Source organism: Xyrauchen texanus, chromosome 33 (genome assembly GCF_025860055.1).
Source record: "Xyrauchen texanus isolate HMW12.3.18 chromosome 33, RBS_HiC_50CHRs, whole genome shotgun sequence".
Classification (NCBI taxonomy): Eukaryota; Metazoa; Chordata; class Actinopteri; order Cypriniformes; family Catostomidae; genus Xyrauchen; species Xyrauchen texanus.
This window is the reverse complement of record NC_068308.1, coordinates 9,188,720-9,213,700: the sequence shown is the minus strand read 5'-3', so window position 1 is coordinate 9,213,700 and position 24,981 is coordinate 9,188,720. Positions and strand designations below refer to the sequence as shown.

Here is a 24,981-nt window from a genome sequence, read left to right as displayed (position 1 = left end):
GATACGCAAACTGCAGTGGGTCTAGTGAGGGGGCAGCTGGGTCTTAATCTGCCTCATGACGAGCCTCTCGAAGCACTTCATGATGATGGGTGTAAGTGCGACGGGACGGTAGTCGCTGAGGCAGGACACTGAAGACTTCTTTGGCATGGGGATGATGGTGGTGGCCTTGAAGCACGCTGGAACAATGGCGCTGCTCAGAGAGATGTTGAAGATGTCGGTAAGAACATCTGCTAGCTGGTCTGCACATCCTCTGAGCACTCTGCCAGGAATGTTGTCTGGTCCAGCAGCCTTCCGTGGGTTGACTCTACGTAGAGTTTTCCTCACATCTGCCGTGGTAAGACAGAGCACCTGGTCATTGGGAGGAGGGGTGGACTTCCTCGCCATCACGCCGTTCTGCACTTCAAACCGAGTGTAGAAGTCGCTCAGCGCATCTGGAAGGGAGGCATCTTTGTCACAGGCAACTGATGTTGTCCTGTAGTTGGTGATGGCCTGGATGCCCTGCCACATGCGCCGCGTGTCACCGCTGTCCTGGAAGTGACTGTGGATTCTCTGGGCGCAGGCGCTTTGCCTCTCTGATTGCCCGTGACAGTTTGGCCCTAGCTGTTCTTAGGGCTGCCTTATCGCCTGCTCTGAAGGCGGAGTCTCGACCTCAGCAGCGTGCGCACCTCCGCAGTCATCCACGGCTTCTGGTTGAGCGTGTGGTGATGGTCTTTGAGAAAGTGACATCATCAATGCACTTGCTGATGTAGCTGGTCATTGATGCTGTGTATTCCTCCAAGTTGGTAGAATTGCCATATGTTGCAGCCTCCCTGAACATGTGCCAGTCAGTACACTCAAAACAGTCCTGAAGAGCAGAGATGGCTCCTGCTGGCCAGGTTTTCACCTGCTTCTGAAGCGGTTTTGTGCATCTGACGAGCGGTCTGTATGCTGGAATTAACATAACAGAGATGTGGTCTGAGTAGCCGAGGTGGGGGCGGGGCTCTGCCCGGCACGCGCCTGGGATGTTTGTGTAAACAAGATCAAGCTGCTCAGCCCCTCTCGTTGCAAAGTCCACATACTGATGGAATTTAGGGAGCACTGTTTTGAGATTTGCATGGTTGAAATCTCCGGCGACAATAAACAGTCCGTCGGGTGAGCGTTCTGCAGTTCAGCTCATAGCCCCATACAGTTCACAGAGCGCTTCCTTAGCGTTAGCGCTGGGGAACGTAAACTCGGTTATGCAAACAGTGGTGAATTCCCGTGGTAGATAAAAAGGTCTGCATCTAACAGTCACAAGCTCCAACAGCGATGAACAGTAACTAGAGACTAGCATAGAGTTCTTGCACCATTCCGTGTTGATGTAAACACACAAGCCACCACCGCGAGTCTTACCACAGAGAGCTGTATTTCTGTCGGCACGAAACGAGGCGAGCCCGTCTAGCTGAATGGCGGCATCCGGAACTCTGTCGCTGAGCCACGTCTCCGTGAAAACAAAGACGCAGCAGTCTCTTGTAAGATATGGCGGAGGATCAGTGGCCTTAACAGATTCACGAACAAACAAGAACTTACTGTTAAAAACTCCCCTAATTACTGAAATAGCACCAACCAGTCTCCACAAGCACAATAAATGTATTGACAAAGAGACAATGAACTATTGACAGAGAACCGCATGTGACATCCGCATGCTCACCACGTGCTTATCGTGTGGACAGGAAGGGGAAACTTTGAACGTAACAATGTGTGTGTGTGTGTTTTTCAGTTAAACACAGAACTGCATATTGCTAATGAAATACGTGTAATCCCTGTATGTTGTGTATTTCTGAGGTATATCAAACTCGTTAGAACTGTTTCGTTGTGTGTTTTAAACTCTGAGGCCTCATATTTAATAACCTCAGTGTATATTCCCTTTTTAAGTGTACTAAACACACGTTTCTTGGTATCAAATTAAACCTTACGATTTGTCCTAGTTGAATATAAATATAAGATTACCTTAGAATGGTGTTCTGCTAGGTATTACCATCTTTTGAGTTATTCAAACCAAAGCCAGACCCGGTCATAAGAAACATGCAAATGAGCTGTGACGGAACAAAGGAATCATTCTCCTGCCCAAAGAAAGGGGACTTTTACGACCCCCCCAAAGGAATGCTCAGACTGCTGAAGCTCACTGCTTTCTTACTGAGAAGGAGAAATGACACCTTTTAATCCTATATATGCTATATATATATAATCCATGTGATAAAAATATTGACATGTATCTAATGTGCCATCTCACAATTTCCTTAAATGTTGCTTGATCTATGTTTCTTGCAAACTCTAATGGGTTAATGTTTCAGACTTTGCATACTATGGTTAACCAAAATCATATGTGTGGCATATTTGGTCTCTATAACTTGGTATTTTGAAGATTGAAATGACTGTGTACATGATATGTCGATAACAACAACATATTAGTATTACAAGTATATTTCCTATTTTCTTTCTTGCACATGCAATGGGCAATTTTACAACAAAGAGCAATAAACCAAATTCCCGCCTAGAACTCAAACCCTTCTTATTGGTCGAGCCAATGAGAGGTGGGACATGTTTTCTAAGGGTATAAAATTGCTGCGCCCACTTCCTCGTTATCTCTTAGCCCTCTCTTAGCTCTCTCGCTCTTGCTTCCTGCCTCTCCTGTTTTCTTGCCCTCTGAGCCTTGTGCTCTCTCACTCTCCTGCTGAATGATGCCAAACTAGAAGGCCCCAAGGACTCCCAAGCGTGCGCCAGGCTACGGCCTTGTCTCTGACTCCCACTGGTTCTCTCTCTCATCAAGACAACATCATCAAAGATCAACTCAAGCCATCAACAAATTGCATCAGGACAGTTTAATTCAAATGGGACATGCAAGTATCAAACTTAGTCTCATTATTTGATACATTAAGTATCCTTAACCCCTTTCTAAAAAGGGCGTGTCAGAACTAATATGATGGTTTGCTCAGGCTGTTGATCTGCTGAACTTCAAACAATGCTATAACTTCTTGCCTTCCTGTATTCTGCTTCAGCCCTCTTTCCCTTGGTAAACTGTATGAATGTATGTATATGTATGTTAGAGTAGTTTAAATGTTTAGTCTAGTTAATAAAGTCTTGTTCATGTCACATGTAAAGTTGTCTGTGTCTCAAGCTCATATCTAAAGTCACTAATCATAGATTTTGACTACTTGCTCTTAATACGTAGTAAGAAAGACATTTCCCATGCCCCGAAATGTACCTTTCTATTAATTAATTAATTAATAACCAATATTGAGTGTTCACGGGATGAACCGAGCATTTGGTTGTAATGTTAATGTAGCTACATCAAGTTAACCCGATTAACTGATCCAAATATTCATGATCGATTATAACAAGTTATGATTGATTATTAATATTTCATAGAGCTGATTCGCTACACTCTAAACTCACGCTGCGTAGCCTGCTGGAGTCGGATATAGTCCAGTTTATTGTCCAGGGAGCAAACATTTGAGAGCAGGATAGACGGGAGAGCCGGCCGGCTAGGTTTTGTTTTTAGCCTAGCATGGACCCCCGCCCTCTTTCCGCTTCCGCTCGCGACACCGCCTACGACGCCCTTCCCCGCCACCGGCATCAGGCGCGCCAGGGCTGGAGGCCTGGTCTCCGCAGCAAGCCGAGTACGCGTAGTGCCTCCTGCAGGTCATCATGCAGCTTGGTTTTTGCATGAGTCTTATATTTCAGTAGTGTCTGGCGAAGGTAGACACGAACACCGGTTGCTCCGATGTCCATGTGTTGCAAAAGTCGGGCTTTTTTAACAAAAATAGCACCATTGTGGATCAGGAGTGGCCGCTGCGTGCTACTGCGCCGCCATCTTGGATCAGGGTCCTCCCCAGTGGCATCATTCCATATGTTAACTTCTCCATCAGTAAGTCCATGTGAGGTATTCTCCACATGTTAACCTACCTCTGGTAGGATGTGGCTCCGTAGTGCTTTCCCTCCTGGAGAAATTACTTAATACAAAAATCAGGTAAGGTCACTGCCAGTAGCCTTCTCAGGTAAGTGCCTCCTCCCACCCTTAACGGGACCAGGGAGATCCCTTACCTAACTCGCTGGAAGGTCACAAAGTGGTCGAGCGCTCGCTCGCTGTCTGCTCCTCCATACCTCTTGACACAGTTCAGTGCCTGCGGCATTTCGTATAGTAACCCCTATTGTCACTACATCGACACAACGTTGAGTGAGTGACACGACAGGTTACTGACATAACATCTGTTCCCTGATGGAGGGAATGAGACGTTGTGTCCCTCCTGCCTCGGCGCTGAACTGACTGCTGACATGTAGCCGAGAGTGTTCACTGAATGAGTGGCATTCAGATTAGGCAGCATGCAAATTCCACTTGCCAATTTTCATTGGCCTTTTCTGAATAAAACAAAGGAGATTGGGGCTCTCAAAAGTGAACCCCTTGTGTAACTACATCAACACAAAGTCTCGTTCCCTCCATCAGGGAACAGAAGTTACATCAGAAATCAAGATGTTCAAAGAAAAGATGATGCCTTACCCTGGAAAAGAAGATAAACTATTCCCAGCTATCTTCTGATTTTTATAAATGCATACAATACATCATTTTAAAAAAAAATAATAATAATATATATATATATATATATATATATATATATATATATATATATATATATATATATATATATATATATATATATATATTTGTCATTTAATGTAAAATACTAAATCAAATAAATAATTTTCACAATTAAGTTAAATAATTACAGACAAATTATATAACAGAATCCCAATCAAAGAGATTCATCTGAGAAAAAAGAAAAGAAAACAAATCTATGAAATAACATACAGGCCAATGAATATATACATATTTAGACACCCATATTTTATATTGAAATATAACAATCACATGATTTTAAGGTTCTCCACCTCTGAAATCTCAAATCTACCCCTGCATTTAAGACAAAATATTTTATTAAACTGCATCTACTACCAACTGTAAATGTTCACACTCCATACAAAACCTTCCAGATGAATAAATGGTTAATTATTGTTAATTACACAGATGCCAGAAGGCTACTCATATTAATAATTATTTTAGCAACTCAATATTAGGCTACACCAAGCAAATATACAACATTTATTTTATCGGAATAACAGCAAATTAATTAATAATTAGTAAGCACTCTGCTAATGCAGCAAAATAAAAATAGAATAAACAAAAACAGAACCGAGTGGACCTGCATGCACCTTATGAAGTGGTCCGCACCTATTTATCATGAAGTTGAATTAAAGTTTTGGAAGTTAAGATAAAATCCAGCTTATAGAGTCTAATTAACAAGCTCAAGGAACGACGATGAATTTATTTTCAGCCATCTCTATGCTGGATTCTTTCGAGTTTGATTGGATGCTTATTGATTTAAATGTGAATGGATGCAATTAAAAAGGAATGTTACAAATGTTACATGTTACAAAGGAATGTAGTTGCATTTTATGAAATAAATGAATGAATGAAATATGTTATCACATGTCTTGTTTGTTTATAGATTTTTTGTTTAATATACTGTATAGTTATAATTGGATTGCATGTGTGCCTCAAAAATGTATGCAAAAGGAATTGTATTATATGCATTTCTAAACATATTTCTAAATCTGCTTTGGCAAAAGGCTATTGATTGAGTGCTGAAAGAATGGTTAAGAGGATCCAGATCTGAAATCCTTAAATTCCTAACTATTACCATCCTTAACTGCTGTGACCGGGTAATTATGGAGGCAGGGTTATCTCAAGTCTACCTCTAGATGATCCCACCCAGACAATATTCCTGATCCACTAAACCTGGGAAAGATGAGAGGGACTCTAGCCAGCCCTGTGCTCACCACACAGGGGCAACAGACAACTAGCTAACGTGTCCACTGGTCATAATCAAGAGCTGGCAGAGCACTGCATCTCAAAGCTATTGTTTTTCTCGCTGCATCGCAAAGCTACTATCAACTACGACCTTTCCTCAACTCTGTAGGGCACGACATTAATTCAGACCTTCAGCAAAGTCTTTTTTATCTCCTTGTTTCTGTCTGTGTATACTGTGGCTCTGATTAATCAATACATAAGGAGGTCTTGTGTTAGCAAGGCCATTTTTAACCTCATTGGTCCCTGTAGCTCATCAAAACCTGCAATACTGCATACAACTACTACACTGCAAATATTTAAATAAAAATAAATCTTAGTGTTCATGTCTTGATGTAAATTAAAAATGTAGTAAAACACGATACGTTTATTACATCAAGTCTTGTTTTCAGAGAAATGCAACTATATTTAGTAAGGTTTTTACTTGAAACCTATTTGCCAATGGGGTAAGGCAATTTTTAATTACGTTTATATTTCTTACCCTAATGGCATTTTTCCCCTTGTTTTTGGGATAAGCGTTACTAAATATCTAATAAGCAAGAAAGAAATAATCAGTAAACAATAGCTTTTTTTTTTAAATATACAGACACAATTAATAAAATATGTTTCAATCGCAGTTCCATCTGCACAGACAGTGCCATCTGTTGTGTAATAAACTCAGCTGCAATTTTTCTAGCTTAAAATCAATTTAGGCAAGCCAGTAAAAGTGTTATTTGCCTTGGAAACCAAGTGAACTGAACTGATTACCCCTTGTGTCAAATATATTAAACATGTAATTGAATAAAGCAGCTGTAATGCATTCAGATGGAGTGCAAATATCCTTTGAGTAAACAATAGTGTGTATATATGCTATACTCTTGCAACACACTTTACCTTGCAGCTATTATACATATTCATAAAGCTTATGATTAAAATTCTGCTGACAGATTTATATAGAATAAAACCGCTAAAGACTGGATCTTGCCATGGTGCTCTTTTAAATTTAACATGAAATCACAATGGACCCTATTGTACATTATTTCTAGAGTATGGCCTTATTGTGCATCATTCATCATTGTACATTATTCTTTTTAATCTTTTAACAAAACATTAATAACTTGCTCTGCCTCTGAATCAAATTTTCTTTTTGGCTGACAAACTGTTAAACCCCTACCCTTCTCAGAATCCAATGAAATCCCAACGTATAAAATCAAGTCCCACCCGACATCCTATTTGTCTTTGAAATACAACAGATACCATAAGCATTTTATACCATAATAAAACGCGCTACTAATGTTGCTCACACACTAGAGGTTTTAATGTGGACTTAGGTTTGATTGGGTTTGTGCATAAATAAAATAAACACTTAAGTCTATTAAATGTGGACTCTGAGGTTTGGTTCATATAACATGTTGTACAGTTTGTGGCTGATGCCAATGCTATACGCCAGTAATATGCCATTGGTATGGATATTTTGTGTTTTTTTTGCAAATATCGAACTTTCTGATGTCAAGCTTTGTTGCCTGGCTACAGTGATAAACAGCATGCAGCTGATGTTTTGCCAACCTACCGTGCTTCAGAACAACATAACACAGTGTGAAAGCACAGCAGTGGGGGCAGAGGACAATGGTGTTTTCACCTGTACTCCTCCTGTGTGAAGACAGGAATGATTGACGGCTGCAGGACAGTGATCTCCACAAGACTCTTATTGAACTTCATCGGCTCCCCATCATCGTAAGCAATAACTGCCAACTGTTTAGAAACAGAGAAAATCAATTTTGGGAAAAAATGAGGACTAAGAACCGGCATTGGGGAAAACACAATTATTCCAAGCCTTAAGTTAAACAAGCAACTTTGTACAAAGCTAGTGTTCTTATGTATTATTATTATTATTGGCTTTTAGTCCATATTTGTTTGCTTTGAGGTGATCTACAGCATATTCTAATGTACTCCTAAAAAGTGGACAACATTACCTTCTAGCAGACATATATTTCAAATATAAAATATTACTCTTCTGTGAAAATGGACCAAAATACTGATGACTCATCTTGCACTTCACCAATTTGTGTTAAAAAAAATGCTCTAATAAGCAATCACAAGTAATAAATCATGGTTTACAGCTGTGGTGTAAACCAAAGCCTATTGGCTTTTAAATATGTATATATTACATATGCATATTCAATATGCCCTGCCTCATATTCCTGTTTTAATAGGAAATACATCAACACAGATCATAAAATTATATGTGTCAAGCCATTTCATCAGGTTTAAAAAAAATACAAAATAAAATGTTGTTGTGGTGTACTCACATTGAATTTAGTGTTGGGCTCCTCGTTGAGATTGACTTTGGTGAGAACACTGCCTGAGTTCTCCTCCATGTCAAAGATACTAGTGCTGTAAGGAAACTGCTCCAGATCTACTTTATAGTGTACTCGACTGGCCGCAGTACCCTGCAAGACAATAAAAAAGAAAAACAGAAAAACCCATTTAGCCCCAGTAACTATATCACTATTAAGTCAGAGACTATTTAGCAGAGACAGGGCACTTCTGTTTAAATGAATGGAAGAAATTGGAACACCCAACCAAGACGCTGTAGAAAGGAAGTCCCCCTTACAGGTAAAAGAGCCAATCACCTTTTAGATACAGACATCGCCTGTCAATCAACTCACTAACGTGCATGCACATTAGCTATAACAATTGCGTGTTTTAGCGTAATCTGAGGTAAAGAAGCTCAATTTAGGATTCTAACATCATCATATTTTATTGCTGATTTGAAACATGTTCTTTGATCTTTATCTTCACCAAATGTTTTTGAGATTTCGGTTTTCCTCCATTCAATTAGATAGCAGCTGCGCTGACATAACTGGAAATAGTCTACTAGAAGCATTCCAAAGATGCCTGACAGTGGGCTGACTTGCTAGAAAGACTTTAAGTTACAGGAAAAAAAATTAGAATATCGTGCAAAAGTTCATTAATTTCAGTAATTCAACTTAAAAGGTGAAACTAATATATTATATAGACTCATTACAATCAAAGAAAGATATTTCAAGCCTTTATTTGATATAATTTTGATGATTATGGCTTACAGCTTATGAAAACCCCAAATTCAGAATCTCAGAAAATTAGAATATTGTGAAAAGGTTCAGTATTGTAGGCTCAAAGTGTCACACTCTAATCAGCTAATTAATCCAAAACACCTGCAAAGGGTTCCTGAGCCTTTAAATGGTCTCTCAGTCTGGTTCAGTTGAATTCACAATCATAGGGAAGACTGCTGACCTGACAGTTGTGCAGAAAACCATCATTGACACCCTCCACAAGGAGGGAAAGCCTCAAAAGGTAATTGCAAAAGAAGTTGGATGTTCTCAAAGTGCTGTATCAAAGCACATTAATAGAAAGTTAAGTGGAAGGGAAAAGTGTGGAAGAAAAAGGTGCACAAGCAGCAGGGATGACCGTAGCCTGGAGAGGATTGTCAGGAAAAGGCCATTCAAATGTGTGGGGAGCTTCACAAGGAGTGGACTGAGGCTGGAGTTACTGCATCAAGAGCCACCACACACAGACGGGTCCTGGACATGGGCTTCAAATGTCAAACGTCTTACCTGGGATAAAGAAAAAAGAACTGGTCTGTTGCTCAGTGGTCCAAAGTCCTCTTTTCTGATGAGATCAAATTTTGCATCTCATTTGGAAACCAAGGTCCCAGAGTCTGGAGGAAGAATGGAGAGGCACACAATCCAAGATGCTTGAAGTCCAGTGTGAAGTTTCCACAGTCTGTGTTGGTTTGGGGAGCCATGTCATCGGCTGGTGTTGGTCCACTGTGCTTTATCAAGTCCAGAGTCAACGCAGCCGTCTACCGGGACATTTTAGAGCACTTCATGCTTCCTTCAGCAGACAAGCTTTATGGAGATGCTGACTTCATTTTCCAGCAGGACTTGGCACCTGCCCACACTGCCAAAAGTACCAAAACCTGGTTCAATGACCATGGTATTACTGTGCTTGATTGGCCAGCAAACTCGCCTGACCTGAACCCCATATAGAATCTATGGGGCATTGCCAAGAGAAAGATGAGAGACATGAGACCAAACAATGCAGAAGAGCTGAAGGCCGCTATTGAAGCATCTTGGTCTTCCATAACACCTCAGCAGTGCCACAGGCTGATAGCATCCATGCCACGCCGCATTGAGGCAGTAATTAATGCAAAAGGGGCCCAAACCAAGTACTGAGTACATATGCATGATTATACTTTTCAGAGGGCCGACATTTCTGTATTTAAAATCCTTTTTTTTTATTGATTTCATGTAATATTCAAATTTTCTGTGATTCTGAATTTGGGGTTTTCATAAGCTGTAAGCCATAATCATAAAAATTATATCAAATAAAGGCTTGAAATATCTTACTTTGCTTGTAATGAGTCTATATAATATATTAGTTTCACCTTTTAAGTTGAATTACTGAAATTAATGAACTTTTGCACGATATTCTAATTTTTCGAGTTTCACCTGTAATTGTAGATGACATTGTTTGAACCAGTTTAATCTGGAAATGTATGTGCTGTTAAAATAAAAAATGTCAATGTCTCATAAAAATAAATAAAATAAGAAAATAATTAAATCAACCCGATTACAAAGTATTATGTTAAAATACCTACATTTTTTAAGAATCTACATGGCTTGTACATACACTGTCAGAAAAAAGGGTATGGACATACTTAGTGATCACATAGGGTACAGCTTAATTGGTTGTACCCTCACTGGGTCAAAGTTAAACCTTAAGGTACTTGTTATACCGTATGTATACTTCAGGGATAAATATGTTACAGATAAATTTCTTTCCATCATAGGGTCCATGTATGTATCATTTCACAAAAAAGAGGAACAAAATACTGTGATCAAATGATTTTCCTGGTGGGGATGGGGTGGTTCAAAGCTGCCAAGCCAAACCCTTCAAGTGCATGAAATTCAATTCATTGTCCCAAATGTGGTCTAAAAATTTTCAATAAACACGCAACTGAAAATCACCCAACACCAACATAAATGTTAATATATATATATATATATATATATGTGGCAAGGCGGAGGGCGGGCCGGGTTGTAATTATACATACCCGGTCCCTTATCAGGCTAATTAAGCCTCCGAGAGGGATAACGGCCGATGGCAGACGGTGGTGCGACGAGAGAGAGAGATAGTTTACGGACATGTCCGTCATGTGTGTGTTTGTCTTTTGCTTCAGTTTTATATTAAACTATTATTTATATTATCAAGCCGGTTCTCGCCTCCTCCTTTTCATAACTCCCTTTACAGGCCCTTACAGTGAGCCTGGTTTCTCCCAAGGTTTTATTTTTCTCCTTTAACCAACATCTTATGGAGTTTTGTGTTCCTTGCCACAGTTGCATTAAGCTTGCTCACTGATGATCTAAATATAAATATAATTATTTTCTATTATTTAAAGGTGCAGTTTACAATCATGTTTTGTTAAACCGCACTATTACGACTCAAAAACATTACTATATTACAGTTTTTTCTGTTACAGCATAATTTTCAGAAAAGCTGCTTTGAAATGATGTATGTTGCAAAAATCACTAAACAAATAAAAATGACTTGACTTGATGATGAATATACCCTGTGATCTACTACCTTTTACAGGAAGTTAATGAATGGTGACAATTATCCTGAACACTGACTGCATTACATAGCCGAATTAAACTGTGCAGTGTTTTTGAATCTAAGGTATATCCTGTCAGATTTTGTTTAATGTTTAACAAGACATAATTCAGTTCATATGTTGTTTTGCTGTTTCTGTAGCAGAGAGTGGACTCACCATATCAGTTTAAAAACACTTTGTAGAGTTGTTCTACATTTGAACATATTCTGTTTTTCTAAGGAGGCACTGCTATACTATACTGTAATATATTAACAGTTACATCACTGATAACATTATTCAAACATGTTTTGATTGCATCCAAAATGGCATAATTAAAAGTCTTTGAGATCATATTTCTTTTCTCTTGATTTTATTCACACATGTGACATTGAGGTAATCCAAAAGTAATGCAAAAGTAATTTTATTCCATTGCTTTCTTATTGTGGTAATTGGATTAAGGTAACGATTAGATGTTTTGATATTTAATCAGTAATTGTAACTGATTACACTTTAAAAGTAACCCTCCCAACCCTGGAAACGCATGAACGAATCCGGCAAAGAAGACCCCAGGCAGGAATTGATGATGTGTCTTTGCAAAGCTTAGTGTACATTTACACAGAACTTTGGATGTGTCATTGTCACAATGCTCTGACGATGTTCTAGTGCTGTTGTGCTTGGCAATGTACAGAAATGGAAGCGGAGCGCAGTTCTAGCGGGGAGACCAGCAGGTGTACATAATCACATCATTAGCTGGGTAATTCCTAGCCAATCGCACGTAAGCCATTGCTTTATAAGTCCGCTCACAATCTATCACATTGATGTTTCGGTGTGCTAACACTGCAACCTCCACCACCCCACCACCACCAGTTGAGCCCTGTCCCGCAGAGGGATAGGCTCCTCTCCCCTGCCTCCTATCTCCGGCAGGACATCTCTCTGGGTACAACTCCCTCGGACTGCCGGATGGGGCCTACGCCAAGGAGAGAGACATTACCTCCCGGTTTACATCTATCAAATAAAGGGCATCTCAAACTTCACTCAAGCCTGCGTGTCTTCCCGATAGAACAGTAATTGATGTTTGCAGCTATAGTCAGTTATTGTTTTCACCTAGTTTTGTAACGTAACCTCAAAAATGCATTTCATCTAGTAACATCTTAATTAACTGGTTTTATTTAATTTAATCAATTACCTTTAATCTGACTAAATTTACCTTAAAAAAAAATTGGTTAAATCAGAAAAAGTCGTTTATTAGGTTAGATCAAGTAGAAATAGATCCTTGAGGGAACAATTGAAGATTACCATTTTTTTCCCCCGATGTGAAGCGTTGTTAGCTGTATCTATCTTCTAAGCCATCTTACTTCACTGACCAATGCCTGTATCATCTCAGTCTTTAGGATGGACTTCACAGAGAAAAAACTGTTACAAACCACAGCCAATTCCAATAAGTAACACTTCACTGACCACAGACTGCATCACCTCAGTCTCTTACAATGGAATATATAGACAATACATTACTGCCAGCTAAAGCCTTAACCAGTCAGACAGCAACTGGCACTGCATCTACCAGCACCCCTGCAGTCAATGATGGTTGAACTTCAGAAAACTTGATTATTAATCTTACAGTTCAATCACTATAGCAAGAGTGAGAAACTTTTTCTTATCAAGGGCCATTCGAGTATTCACAAAATTATTCACATGCAATTGCTTGCAATTTCTTTTGTGGGTTAAAATTAACGCACATATGCATTCTGTATGTGCTTAACACCAAGGAAAATAGATAAAGACAGGGGAATTTATATTATACAGTATTTTGCATTGTTATTATTTACAATTATTTTTAATCATTATTTACAGGCCAGTTAAAATGGTCTTGCGGGCCTTATACTGCCCTGTTCCCCATCCCTGCTTTATATTTTTAAATATTGCTTGCAAAAAAAAATGTATTACTAATACATGACTTGTATTACACATATTATAGCTAACTGATATTGTCAATATGTCCATGCTATTAAGCCAGAAGCTCCCCCAGCTGAGCCTGGTTTCTCCCAAGCGCTCCTGCATCTCTTTACACTTATTATTATAATAATAATGTTAATAATAATATACTTTATTTGTATTTTGAATTTATTTTGTATTTTTTTTTTATGTTAATCAATATTATGCCACAAATGTTGTTGATTGAGCTTAACTTGTATTGAACCTGGAATATTCCTTTAAGTTTCAACCAAAGCTAAAGTTTATCAGGAAAAATTAGGCTAAATGTTTCACTGTCCATTTCTCAAGAAAAAGTATCAAGAAAAAATGTAAATGTATAGTACTGTACAGTACACCATTTTACTTTGTACATCAATAAATATTACTGTAATGGCTTTGCAATGTAAATTATTTAATATTGTGTTAATATCATATATAACTTTATTACAGATCAGGCTGAAAATGCAACAATCAACTTTATACAAGTGCATCCCTCCTCCGTCTCTCTATACACAGAGGGGTCCTTGGCTTAAAAAAAAAGGTAAAATGACCCTGTTTCACACAGTTCATTCAGTGAAAGTGACTGACTAAATGGTTTAGTGTGACTGCATTGTTTAAAATAAACCTTTTTTGTGTTTTTGATTGTGTGTTCACAGGCGACCACTCAAATTCTGATTAGTACTGATTAGCCATTTTTTACCATCTGGCCCGAATAGTTCTCATCACAAAACTGTACCATTCCATTCTGGGCCAGCTAGTAAGGTTATGGTTTCTTTTTCCGCTTTAGTGCAGTAAAATCAGGAGAATGTACACAACAGATCCGCTGTTGGCAACGGCATGATGGGTAAATATTAGAGCGAGTGTACTTTGGAGGATGATCGCATATTCCAGATGTTAGGACTGCTTTTTTCTCTGGTTTTACTTCGCTATCAATGACACGGGTCATGTTGCAAAAAGGAAAGTAAAGAATAAAAGACAAGAGATCATTTTCTGAGGGCTTGTGTTTACAACCGGAAACGAGCATGCACAAAGATAAAATTTACCAGACTAGCTAAAAGGATATTTATTGACCAAAAAGTATTACATGAAAATAGTATACACGAACATATTGATTTATTTTTGAGTTTAAAGGAGCTAGTAATCTACCTCCCTAACAAAAAAGGCATTTAAAAAAAAAATGTAGGCAACAATACTAGTTAAACCATCATAATAAAACCATGACGATACACTAAATGAGTCACCACGTACTAAAGCCATTCCAGCAGCATGGTTGAGAACGGTTGAGTGCGGTTAGCTAACCGTGCCGAGAATTCCGTGCTAAGAACGGTTTATAATCATGCCGTCCCGAACCTTACTCAAGTGGAAAATCTACGATAACCATTCCATCCTGTGCTCAGAACCATATGGCCCGATGGTGGAAAAGCAGCTACTGATTGATAGCATGACTCAAAAGCCTCAAATCTAAAACATTTCTTATACCTTTTGCCCAAGGTCAGCAGTGACCACTTTGACTTTATCCAATTTTCCCAGTTATCCAATTTTCCTAAAAATGTAATTATTATAATATATGGAAGTGAAGACAAAACATATGTTGACTGAAATGACAAGGCATGAAGGACAATAGGAAAAATGCACATTGGTCATGTACACTTCAGTAAGAGATAAATAAGGACATATGAGGTAAATCTGGATGATTCGTACAACATGAAATGCATTTTCACACCTGCACAGGCAATCATGTAGTCATGAGCATTCTGCCTGCTGATGCAAAATCTCAACTTTAACAGCACTGGAGGTGCTACCAGGTGGAGGTTGGGATTATCTGCACAACACAGACATGGGACGGGTGATAAACCTGAGCTTTTTCCAGTGCCGGACCACAGAGGATGGTGTTTATTTCATTTCAGATGAAATTTTTGTCATTCCACAAAACGTGAGTGGAGTGGAAACAAATTCTGAGATTATCATGTCATATCTAGAACACAAAAGCTCCACCTTGGGCTTCATTAATGCTAATGCTTCCTACCTATATGTGGTCAAAGAAAAATTCTCATAAGAAAACCAATATTTAAAAACCCACCAAGTAGAGGGGAATTCTATAACAGCATGAGTTACTGTAAGCAAAAACTATTATCCAATGAAGTCCAATGGGAAAACACTATTGGTTTTAAATAGCATGGAAATGCAAAGAAAATGATCTTCAGTATATCACACATTCTTGTACTGTTCACTATTACTGTTATCAAAAGGCAACAATGACTAATCCATAAGAACACAACACATTTTTATTTATTATTTTTGTTATCAATGCCAATAAATCTGCTGCCAATAAAAAAGCTGCCACTACACTATTTTCTTAATCCATCAACATTTCAATACCTCCCTGTATCAACAGTAGAAAAACTTGCATTTTCAGTCAGTCAGGCTGCTGAGCATTACTACAAGGTAAAAACCATTCAAGACTGTGTAATTCCAGATTCCAAGAATTTAAACTTCCAGGCAAATGTTAATGATGCATCCTGTGAGGGTCCAGTCACCAATTTTAGCTTTGGTGGTATTTACCAAACACGCAATCCAATTACGTCAGGTGCAAATGCCATTTGTGATGAGCTAGCACAGAAAAATCCGGCCATAGGTGATTATTCTTGTCATCACTGATATCGCTTTTACATTCTGAGACAGAAGAAAGAGGTTGCAATTGTTTTGAGTGCTACAGCAATTGTTATTCATGTGGTTCCTTATGGTTGTCTACTTGTTGACTACTATGTGATTTTTCCAGTGTTTGTATTGCAATAATTGACACCGCTTCTGCCACCTCAGTTCAGCCAACATCTTGCTGCCATTAGTGATGACTGTCAGGCATTGTACTGTGTTCAGTCTGCAGAGTTCACTGGTGGTCAGTTAAGACCTCCCACCATTCACAAGACCATCACTGGCCAGCACAACAAACGAGTGCGAGTTGGAGAAACTAAGATTGCAAAATTGGTTGACAGGTCTTCACCAATGGCTGGAGGAGAAAAGGCTGGTATAGCAGTAGGTTTAATGGTTTTGATTGCTTTTTGTTTTTGCAGGAATAGTGTTTTTATAAAAAACTAAAAAACAAAAAAAAAGGTAGGAGGTTGACTGACCAAAGTGTAAGTAGAGTTCATGAAGATCTTCATATTGTGATCCAAAGTGAGAGTGGTGTGGAGAGAGTCGGAGAGAACAAAGCTATACAAATGAAAACCCTGCTCAAGTATTTGTAATCAGCTGAACACAATTGTAAAAGTAGGATTTCATTTACTTCAAATTACTAAAAATTTTAATTATATGCATATTCATAATTATTTTTCACAGAACAAAGTTCCTTGACAATTTAAATGTATTCATTGTTTGAAGGACTTACTGTTCTTAAAAATATATCTGATCTCCATTTCTGTTTACGAATGTTCTTTATGTACTATGTATCATTTTAAAATTGTATTTGTAACATTTCTTTGTTTCAGACATTTATGTGTACATTATGCAGATACAATGCTTCCTGAAATAATTAATCGATCAACATACAAATCTGGGGTGAGGCCACATAAGAGCCTGGGTGGCACTGGTCCACCCACTTAAAGCTTGCAAATAAAAATAAACAGTGTTTTGTTGCACACAAAATAGCTCACATACTCTCACGGTCTCGGTGATTCTGCTGGTTTGTTCTAGTTTGTGATTACATGTTCTCTCTGTTTGGTTCAGGTTTCGCTGACTCACGTAATCAAAGTTGCCATGAAAGCCTTAATTTTTTCCATTGTAACACTGACCATTCCAGCTTGCTGCAAGCAGCAGCACCTGTTATCATTAGTTCCCTGACTATATGTACCTCACTCTGTTTTGTGTTCATTGCTTCATTGTTTGTGTCCTGTTGCTTACCACTCTCTCCCTCTGCCCTAGTATATTATGTATTGTGTTCTGTGTATTGGTTACCAGTCTGCACTGTGCATGCCAGGATTGTGGTTACCATCCTGCCTGTTGCCTCACCTCCTTTGATGCTTATTGTGAGTTCTCCTCAGCAATATCGCACTGGAACTGCTCTGCACATGACCAATATGCGCACAAGCCTATGAACATTCTACTCTCTTTTGATTCCTCGAGGATCTACTCTACACGACGTCTATGCACACAAGCCAACAAACACAGCATCCTTCTCCACGCTGCAGTCGGTGCCGGATTCCCCTCTCGAAGCCATACCAGCCTAGCTGTGTTTCTTAAAATAAACTGATCATTGTCCTCTACACCTGGATCTATTGTCTCATCATTTCTGACACACACATGGTAATAATTGTTATCCTCTAATAAATATTGTTAGAAATGTGGTTTTATTTCAAATAAAACATCTTTAAAATGATTGAAAATTTAAATGGATTTTTCTTAAAAAACAAACAAACAAAAAAGCCCCCCTCCCCTTTTTTTTTTTGGCACTAGCTTTATAGAATTCCAACTATTCTGAGAACTTGTCAGTGTGATCCTGCAGCTATAAACTCAGCAAAAAAAAAAAAAAATCAGGACACTTTATTTTAAAAGATAATTTTGTAATATAACTTTCCAGATCTTTATTGTAAAGGGTTTAAACAACGTTTTCTATGCATGAACCATAAACAATTAATGAACATCCATCTGTAGAACTGTCATTAAGACACTAACAGCTTACAGACGGTAGGCAATTAAGGTCACAGTTATAAAAACTTAGGACACTAAACAGGCCTTTCTACTGACTCTGAAAAACACCAAAAAAAGATGACCAGGGTCCCTGCTCATCTGCATGAACGTGCCTTATGTATGCTGCATAGAGGCATGAGGACTGCAGATGTGGCCAGGGCAATAAATTACAACGTCTGTACTGTGAGACGCCTACGACAGTGCTACAGGGAGACAGGAAGGACACCTGATCATCCTCGCTGCGGCAGACCACATGTAACAACACCTGTACAGCATCGGAACATCCGAATATCACACCTGTGGGACAGGTACAGGATGGAAACAACATCTGCCCGAGTTACACCAGGAACGCACAATTCCTCCATCAGCGCATTCCTCAGACTGTCCGCAATAGGCTGAGAGAGGCTGGACTGAGGGCTTGTATGCCTGTTGTAAAGCAGGTCCTTACCAGACATCACCAGCAACAACGTCGCCTACGGGCACAAACCCACCTTTGCTGGACCAGACATGGCTGGCAAAAAGTGCTCTTCATTGATGAGTCATGGTTTTGTCTCATCAGGAGTGATGGTCGGACTTACATTTATTGTCGAAGGAATGAACGTTACGCCGAGGCCTGTACTCTGGAGCGGGATCGATTTGGAGGTGGAGAGTCCGTCATGGTCTGGGGAAGAGTGTCACAGCATAATCAGACTGAGCCTGTTGTCATTGTAGGCAATCTGAACACTGTGCGTTACAGGAAAGACATCCTCCTCCCTCACGTGGTACCCTTCCTGCAGACTCATCCTCCAGCATGACAATGCCACCAGCCATACTGCTCGTTCTGTGCATGATTTCCTGCAAGACAGGGATGTCAGTTTTCTGCCATGGCCAGTGAAGAGCCCGGATCTCAATGCCATTCTGCATGTCTGGGACCTGTTGAATCGGAGGGTGAGGGCTAGGGCCATTCCCCCCAGAAATGTCCCGGACTTGCAAGTGCCTTGGTGGAAGAGTACATCAATAACTGACAAATCTTGTGCAGTCAAAGAGGAGGAGATGCACTGCAGTACTTAATTCAGCTAGTGGCCACACCAGATACTGACTGTTACTTTTGATTTCGATACCGTTGACACATTATTCCATTTCTGTTCCGTACATTAAAGTCTCAATATTTCCCCATCACATACCCTTTCTACGGTTCTCTTTCGACGGCCAGGCGTATTAGTACAAGTTCCTCCTCTTTGGTCTGTCCCTGTGCCCTCGCGTCGCAGAGGCAGCTCTTGCCCCATTAAGGGTATTCGCATATTCAACAAACTCGACGACAGGCTAATCTTAGAGCACTCTTGGCAGTTGCTCTGTGTGCACAGGGACCTGGTGCTCATGTACCTTAGCTGTTTAGGGCTTCGGGTCAACTGGGAAAAGAGCAAGCTCTCCCTGGTTCAGAGCATCTCTTTTCTCGGCATGGAGTTAGACTCAGTCTCAATGGCAGCGTGCCTCACAAGAGAGAACGCTAGTTCATTCAGATCGGGCACAGCAGTTCCACTGAAAAATTTCAGAGGCTCCTGGGGCATATTGCATCCTCAGTGATGGTCGTGCCGCTCGGGTTGACGCATATGAGACCGCTTCAGCATTGGCCTCAGACTCGAGTCCAGAGATGGGCATGGCGCCACGGCATATAAAGTGTGACCCTCAACCCTTCCTGCGGTCACTTATTCAGCCCTTGGACAGACCACTGTTTTCCACGGACAGGAGTCCCCCTACAGCAGGTTTTCAGACGTGTCATAGTTACTACGGATGCCTCCCAGTTGGGCTGGAGCATGGAGCCAGTGGCTGGGTTGGCACATCAACTCTGCCATTGATCCGCAGCAAGCACGTGTTGATTAGCTCAGACATCACAGCGACACTAATGTATATAAATTGCCAGGGCGGCATTCCATCTCTTCACATGTCACAACTCGACCGTCATCTCCTCCTTTGAAGTCAGCAGTGGCTGAGGTCACTGCATGCTACTCATATCCCGAGCAAACTAAACAGCAAAAGACTCCACCCGCAGGTGGTCCAGCTGGTTTGGGCTCGGATCGGCAGAGCACTCCCGAGATTCCACACACTACCCGCTCTGGTACTCTCTGACAGAAGCCCCCTCGGCACAGATGGGCTGGCACACAGCTGGCCCCGTGGGCTGCACTAATACACATTTCCCCCAGTGAGCCTAATTGCACAAGTCCTGTGCAAGGTCAGGGAGGGCGAGGAGCAAGTCATTCTCGTGGCCCCCCACTGTCCCACTCGGACTTGGCTCTGGTGGCTGTCCCCCTCCACCTTGAAGGTTTATGTAGCTGCCATAGCGGCTCACCACAATGCAGTGGACGTTAAGTCATTAGGGAAGCAAGATCTGATCATCAGGATCCTTATAGGCGCCCGGAGGCTGAACCCTCCTAGGCCATGCCTGTTCCCCTCATGGGATCTCTCCATTGTCCTCTAGAAAGCCCTGTTTGAGCCGTTAGAATCAATCGAACTAAAGGCCCTCTCCTTGAAGGCGGCCCTCCTGATCATGCTAACTTCCATTAAGAGTGTTGGGGACCTGCAAACGCTCTCTGTCAGCGACACTTGCCTGGAGTTCAGTCCGGCAGACTCTCACATCATCCTGAGACCCCGTTCAGGCTACATACCCAAGGTTCCTATGACCTCATTCAGGGATCAGGTAGTGAACCTGCAAGCCCTGCCCCAGGAGAAGGCAGACCCAGCCTTAGCGTTGCTGTGTCCGGTGCGTGCTTTACGCACATATTTGGATCTCACGCAGAGCTTTAGACACTCTGAGCAGCTCTTTGTCTGCTTTGGTGGACAGCAGAAAGGGAACGCTGTCTCCAAACAGAGGCTAGCCCACTGGATCTTGAACGCCATTGCATTGGCTTACCGCCCCTTTGCAGGTTCAAGCACACTCTACAAGGAGTGTGGCATCTGGCCAATGGCACCTCTCTAGCAGATATCTGCAGAGCAGCGGGCTGGGCAACATCCAATACCTACGCGAGAATTTACAATCTCCGGGTTGAGCAAGTCTTGTTCTAACATGAACATGTAGAATTCGGTAATACGGTGACAACAGCTGGCCGGGTGTTTCGCTTGCACATAGCGCCTTTCCCCTCCCCTGAGATGAAGACGTGCGCTCTACTTACCCAGTCGAGACCACAAGTCACGGACGCTGTATGTCCTTCCTCCCTAGTCCTCTGGCTCCAAACTATGCGGAGGAAGTTCGCAGCCAAACCCACCACAGGCACCGACTTGCCTTTGCTGCAATAGTTGCTCCACAGGTTCTGATTATTCCAATATTTTCTGTGATTTATTTTCCGCAGTACGGTCCCTGTTGGCAGACCCACGTCTCCCTAGGGCAGAGCACCTTCTACCCCCCGGTCGCTGTGTTTGTAGAGCTCCTCCCCGTCGAGGCAGGACCTACCAGTGTGCCACTTCCACATGTGGCTGGCCCATGTGACGTATTTTCCACATGTTAACCTCCCCCTGCTGGGCAGGATGTGGTCTCCCCCTAAAAGAATAGGGTTGGAAAAAAACACCTTCCCCGATGCATGTTATAGAGTTAGATGGCCCCAGCCGCATCTAACACTCTATGAAGAGAAAATATAGAGAGAAAATGCCACAGCTGGTGCAGCCTGCTCTCAGGCTAGTTACGTCGCTTCCATCACTCAGGGATGTGGGGAAGTATATGACGTCTCTTGGGGCGTTGGGGAAGGTTACCTGTAGTCTGATGCACCTGCTATTTCTGCACACAGCAGCTTGCTTGCACCTGCATCAGCAGTCCACATAACAAGTTCAGTGTTGTGCCGTTTTTAGATATGGACCCCTAGTGTCACTACATCGCCACAACGTTGGGGGAGGGGCATGCAAATTCTGTTCGCCAATTCAAATTGGTCTTTTCTCAAAGATAAGAGGTAACCGAGGCACTCAAGAGAGACCCCTAGTGTAACTACATCCACACAACGTCCCATTCCCTCCATCAGGGAACGAGGTTATGACAGTAACAGAGACGTTTTGGGTGAACGTTTTCTTTAAAATACGATGTGGTTGTTCTGTTTATCTAACTTTTCATCAGTGATCCAAAATTGATTCCCCATCGTAAAGTTCTAAACTTTTAATTTAGTATTAATTTTATTCTTTCTCTATATTCAAGCAAATAAAACATACACAAACAGGGTCTGCAGATATGATTCTACTCATGAAAATATGTAAACATGATTATTTATACCATGGCCTCAACAATTCATCAGTATCTTTGGAGAAAAGGCTTTTGGAAAGAGCGTTCCAGAATGCCTAACATGACTTGAAGCAGTTATTTAATTGTGCAGCTGCACATTATGCTGTGTAAAATGTGAAAATAATGGAAAGTGTACTCTTCATAATATTCACAGTCAATTTGGAAGTCACAGAATATAGGTCCCTTCACTTGGACAATTCTTCCCATGCCATTGTCTGACATAAATGGTCAAGCACTCTTAGAAGGATTTAAATGAATCGGACCGTAACAATCTGCCTTATTTTATTCTCTTTCTCTTGTAAAAACCTGCACCCTGCTGTGAGCTTCATAAGTCGTGAGGCTGCATTTGAGAGCTGATGAGTAATGTTGGCATTGGGACAGAAGGGGTGTGGGTTGTAACCATGCTGTGATGGGAGATAATTAGGATGGTGTAGCCAGGTGAGAAATGCCGCTTGCGGGCAGGCCTGTCCTCATGAGTACATGATGAAAAGCCATCCACTAACGGGTGGGGACGCCACCTTACATAGTAACAGTTGGGGCTACAAAAGATTTTTAGCTCACTCCTGTGTCTTTAGGGCATAGAGAGATGATTAGGGTCATGGGGTGTACTAAAGCAAGGCTTTATGCCACACTGCATTTTCACATACTAGCAGAACATTCATTTGCATTTCCTTACTCTTCTTTTTGAATCCTGAGTAGTCTGGTTAATATCACTCTCATTTCCCTGTTTTTTTTTCCTCCCTTCACTTCAAATTAATATTTTATGTCTTCTCAGATTGAAGAGACTCCATAATGGCAGATATGACTGTATCGTGCCCAGAAAGAGTCAGTGATTTTTATGTATTTTTTTGCCACAAGGTGATATGCTTAAAAAAAAAAAAAAACATATATCATTTGAGTCAACATTTACACACCCTCGTTTAATTCTAACCCTGTATAGTTTCTTCCATGGAACATAAAAGTTGAATTTCTGATGAATATCCTGGCCACTCTTTCCATATAATTAAAATGAATGAGGACTGGGGCTGTCTAGCTCTTAAATAACAAACAAAAAATTACCATAAAGTGTATATATATATATATATATATATATATATATATATATATATATATATATATATATATATGTTAAAAATAACTCATTATTCACTGACAGTCTTGACATTTGACCTAGGTCTCCTTGGCACGCTCATGAGAGTTCATAAAAGTAGTGCTGATGTCTGTTGTATTAACACAGTTCTTTTGAATCCGATACTTTCAATTCATTGATTGATTCACAGAACTGATCTGAATGAAATATTCTCAAATTCAACTCACTGATTTAATGATCGGTACAGTGGTTAACAGCTCTCCGATGGGGAAGTTATCAGTTAACAATGCCTTCCTCACACAAGTCTATCATATGACTTTGGAAGAATTGTAATATAGCAAACAATATGCACACTTTCATGATGCTTTTTTTTTGTGTCATTTTGAAGCTTGATAGCTCCAGTCCCCATTCACTTTCATTATATGGAAAACAGCAGCAAGGGAATTCTTCAATGGCCCTATTCAGACAGGATCACTTTATATGGAGATGTGGGATCATGTAATAATTACAGAGCTTCTCTGTGACATTAATTCCATGCGAATCAGTCATATTAGCCATTTTTGCAGACTTTGTTCTGACTGCGGATTCCCACACCATTAAAGATTATAACATCTCTTACCTTCTATGAAACGGCCAGTAAAAATATTCCCAGGTTAAACTAATCTAATATAAGCTAATATAAGAGCTAATCTTACCCAACCATTTCTGTGAAAAAACCTGGAAAACTCCTTTCTCACTGTTTTTAGTATGGTTACCTTGTACGTGAAGGTCAACTTGTGGTAGTATTGAGTGGAGACCTGAAAACGCAATATGAAAACATCAAGCAAATCAAATCACTTTTCAGAGGATAAAGGCTTGAAGCAACTTCAGGTAAGATTTATTCTGCAATAGCTAGCCTAGCCTAGCATCTGTATCTCCCAATAATGCTAATATTTCAGAACTTAATGGCTGCAAAAGTAATCACGTTCGACATGAAGGCAAGGCAAACATTACAAAGACACGCCCATCTAGGCAATTTCTCCAGAAACAATTAATTTACAGATATATGCCTGGAAAAGTAATCCCATCTGCATAGGGTTTAAAATTCACATCTTTTGTTCAATGGAAGAAAGAAAGTCATATGGGTTTGGAAGATGAGGGTGTGTAAATAATGACAGAAACCTTTAACGTCACTTATTTCTATCTAAACATTATTTTCATCCAATGTGGCAGGGCGGAGGGCAGGGCCGGGTAGTGATCCTACACACCCGGTCCCGTATTAGGCTAATCAAGCCTCCGTGAGGGATAAAGGTCGACTGCAGGGGATCGTGCGGGAGAGAGAGATCGTTTACGGACATGTCCGTCATGTGTGTCTGTTTAAGTTTACTATTAAAATATTATTTACATCGTCAAGCCAGTTCTTGCCTCCTCCTTTCCATTGACTACTTTACACCCTCCTTTTACTTTGCTTGAATGTTTTATGTGTGCTCAGTTTGAAGAGACTCCATGATTGCAGATATGACTGC

At 40.6% G+C, this 24,981-nt stretch overlaps 1 protein-coding gene across 1 annotated transcript in view; it reads right to left on the bottom strand.

The window, feature by feature from the left end:
* LOC127627230 (protocadherin-15-like) overlaps positions 1 to 24,981 on the bottom strand; it is a 505,252-nt gene that overhangs the window by 140,534 nt on the left and 339,737 nt on the right. The window contains exons 23-24 of the mRNA XM_052103574.1: positions 8,170 to 8,310; positions 7,500 to 7,612 (exon numbers count right to left, since the gene is read on the bottom strand). Of these exons, the coding sequence (XP_051959534.1) occupies positions 7,500 to 7,612; positions 8,170 to 8,310 (254 nt within the window). The remainder of the gene's footprint in view (positions 1 to 7,499; positions 7,613 to 8,169; positions 8,311 to 24,981) is intronic.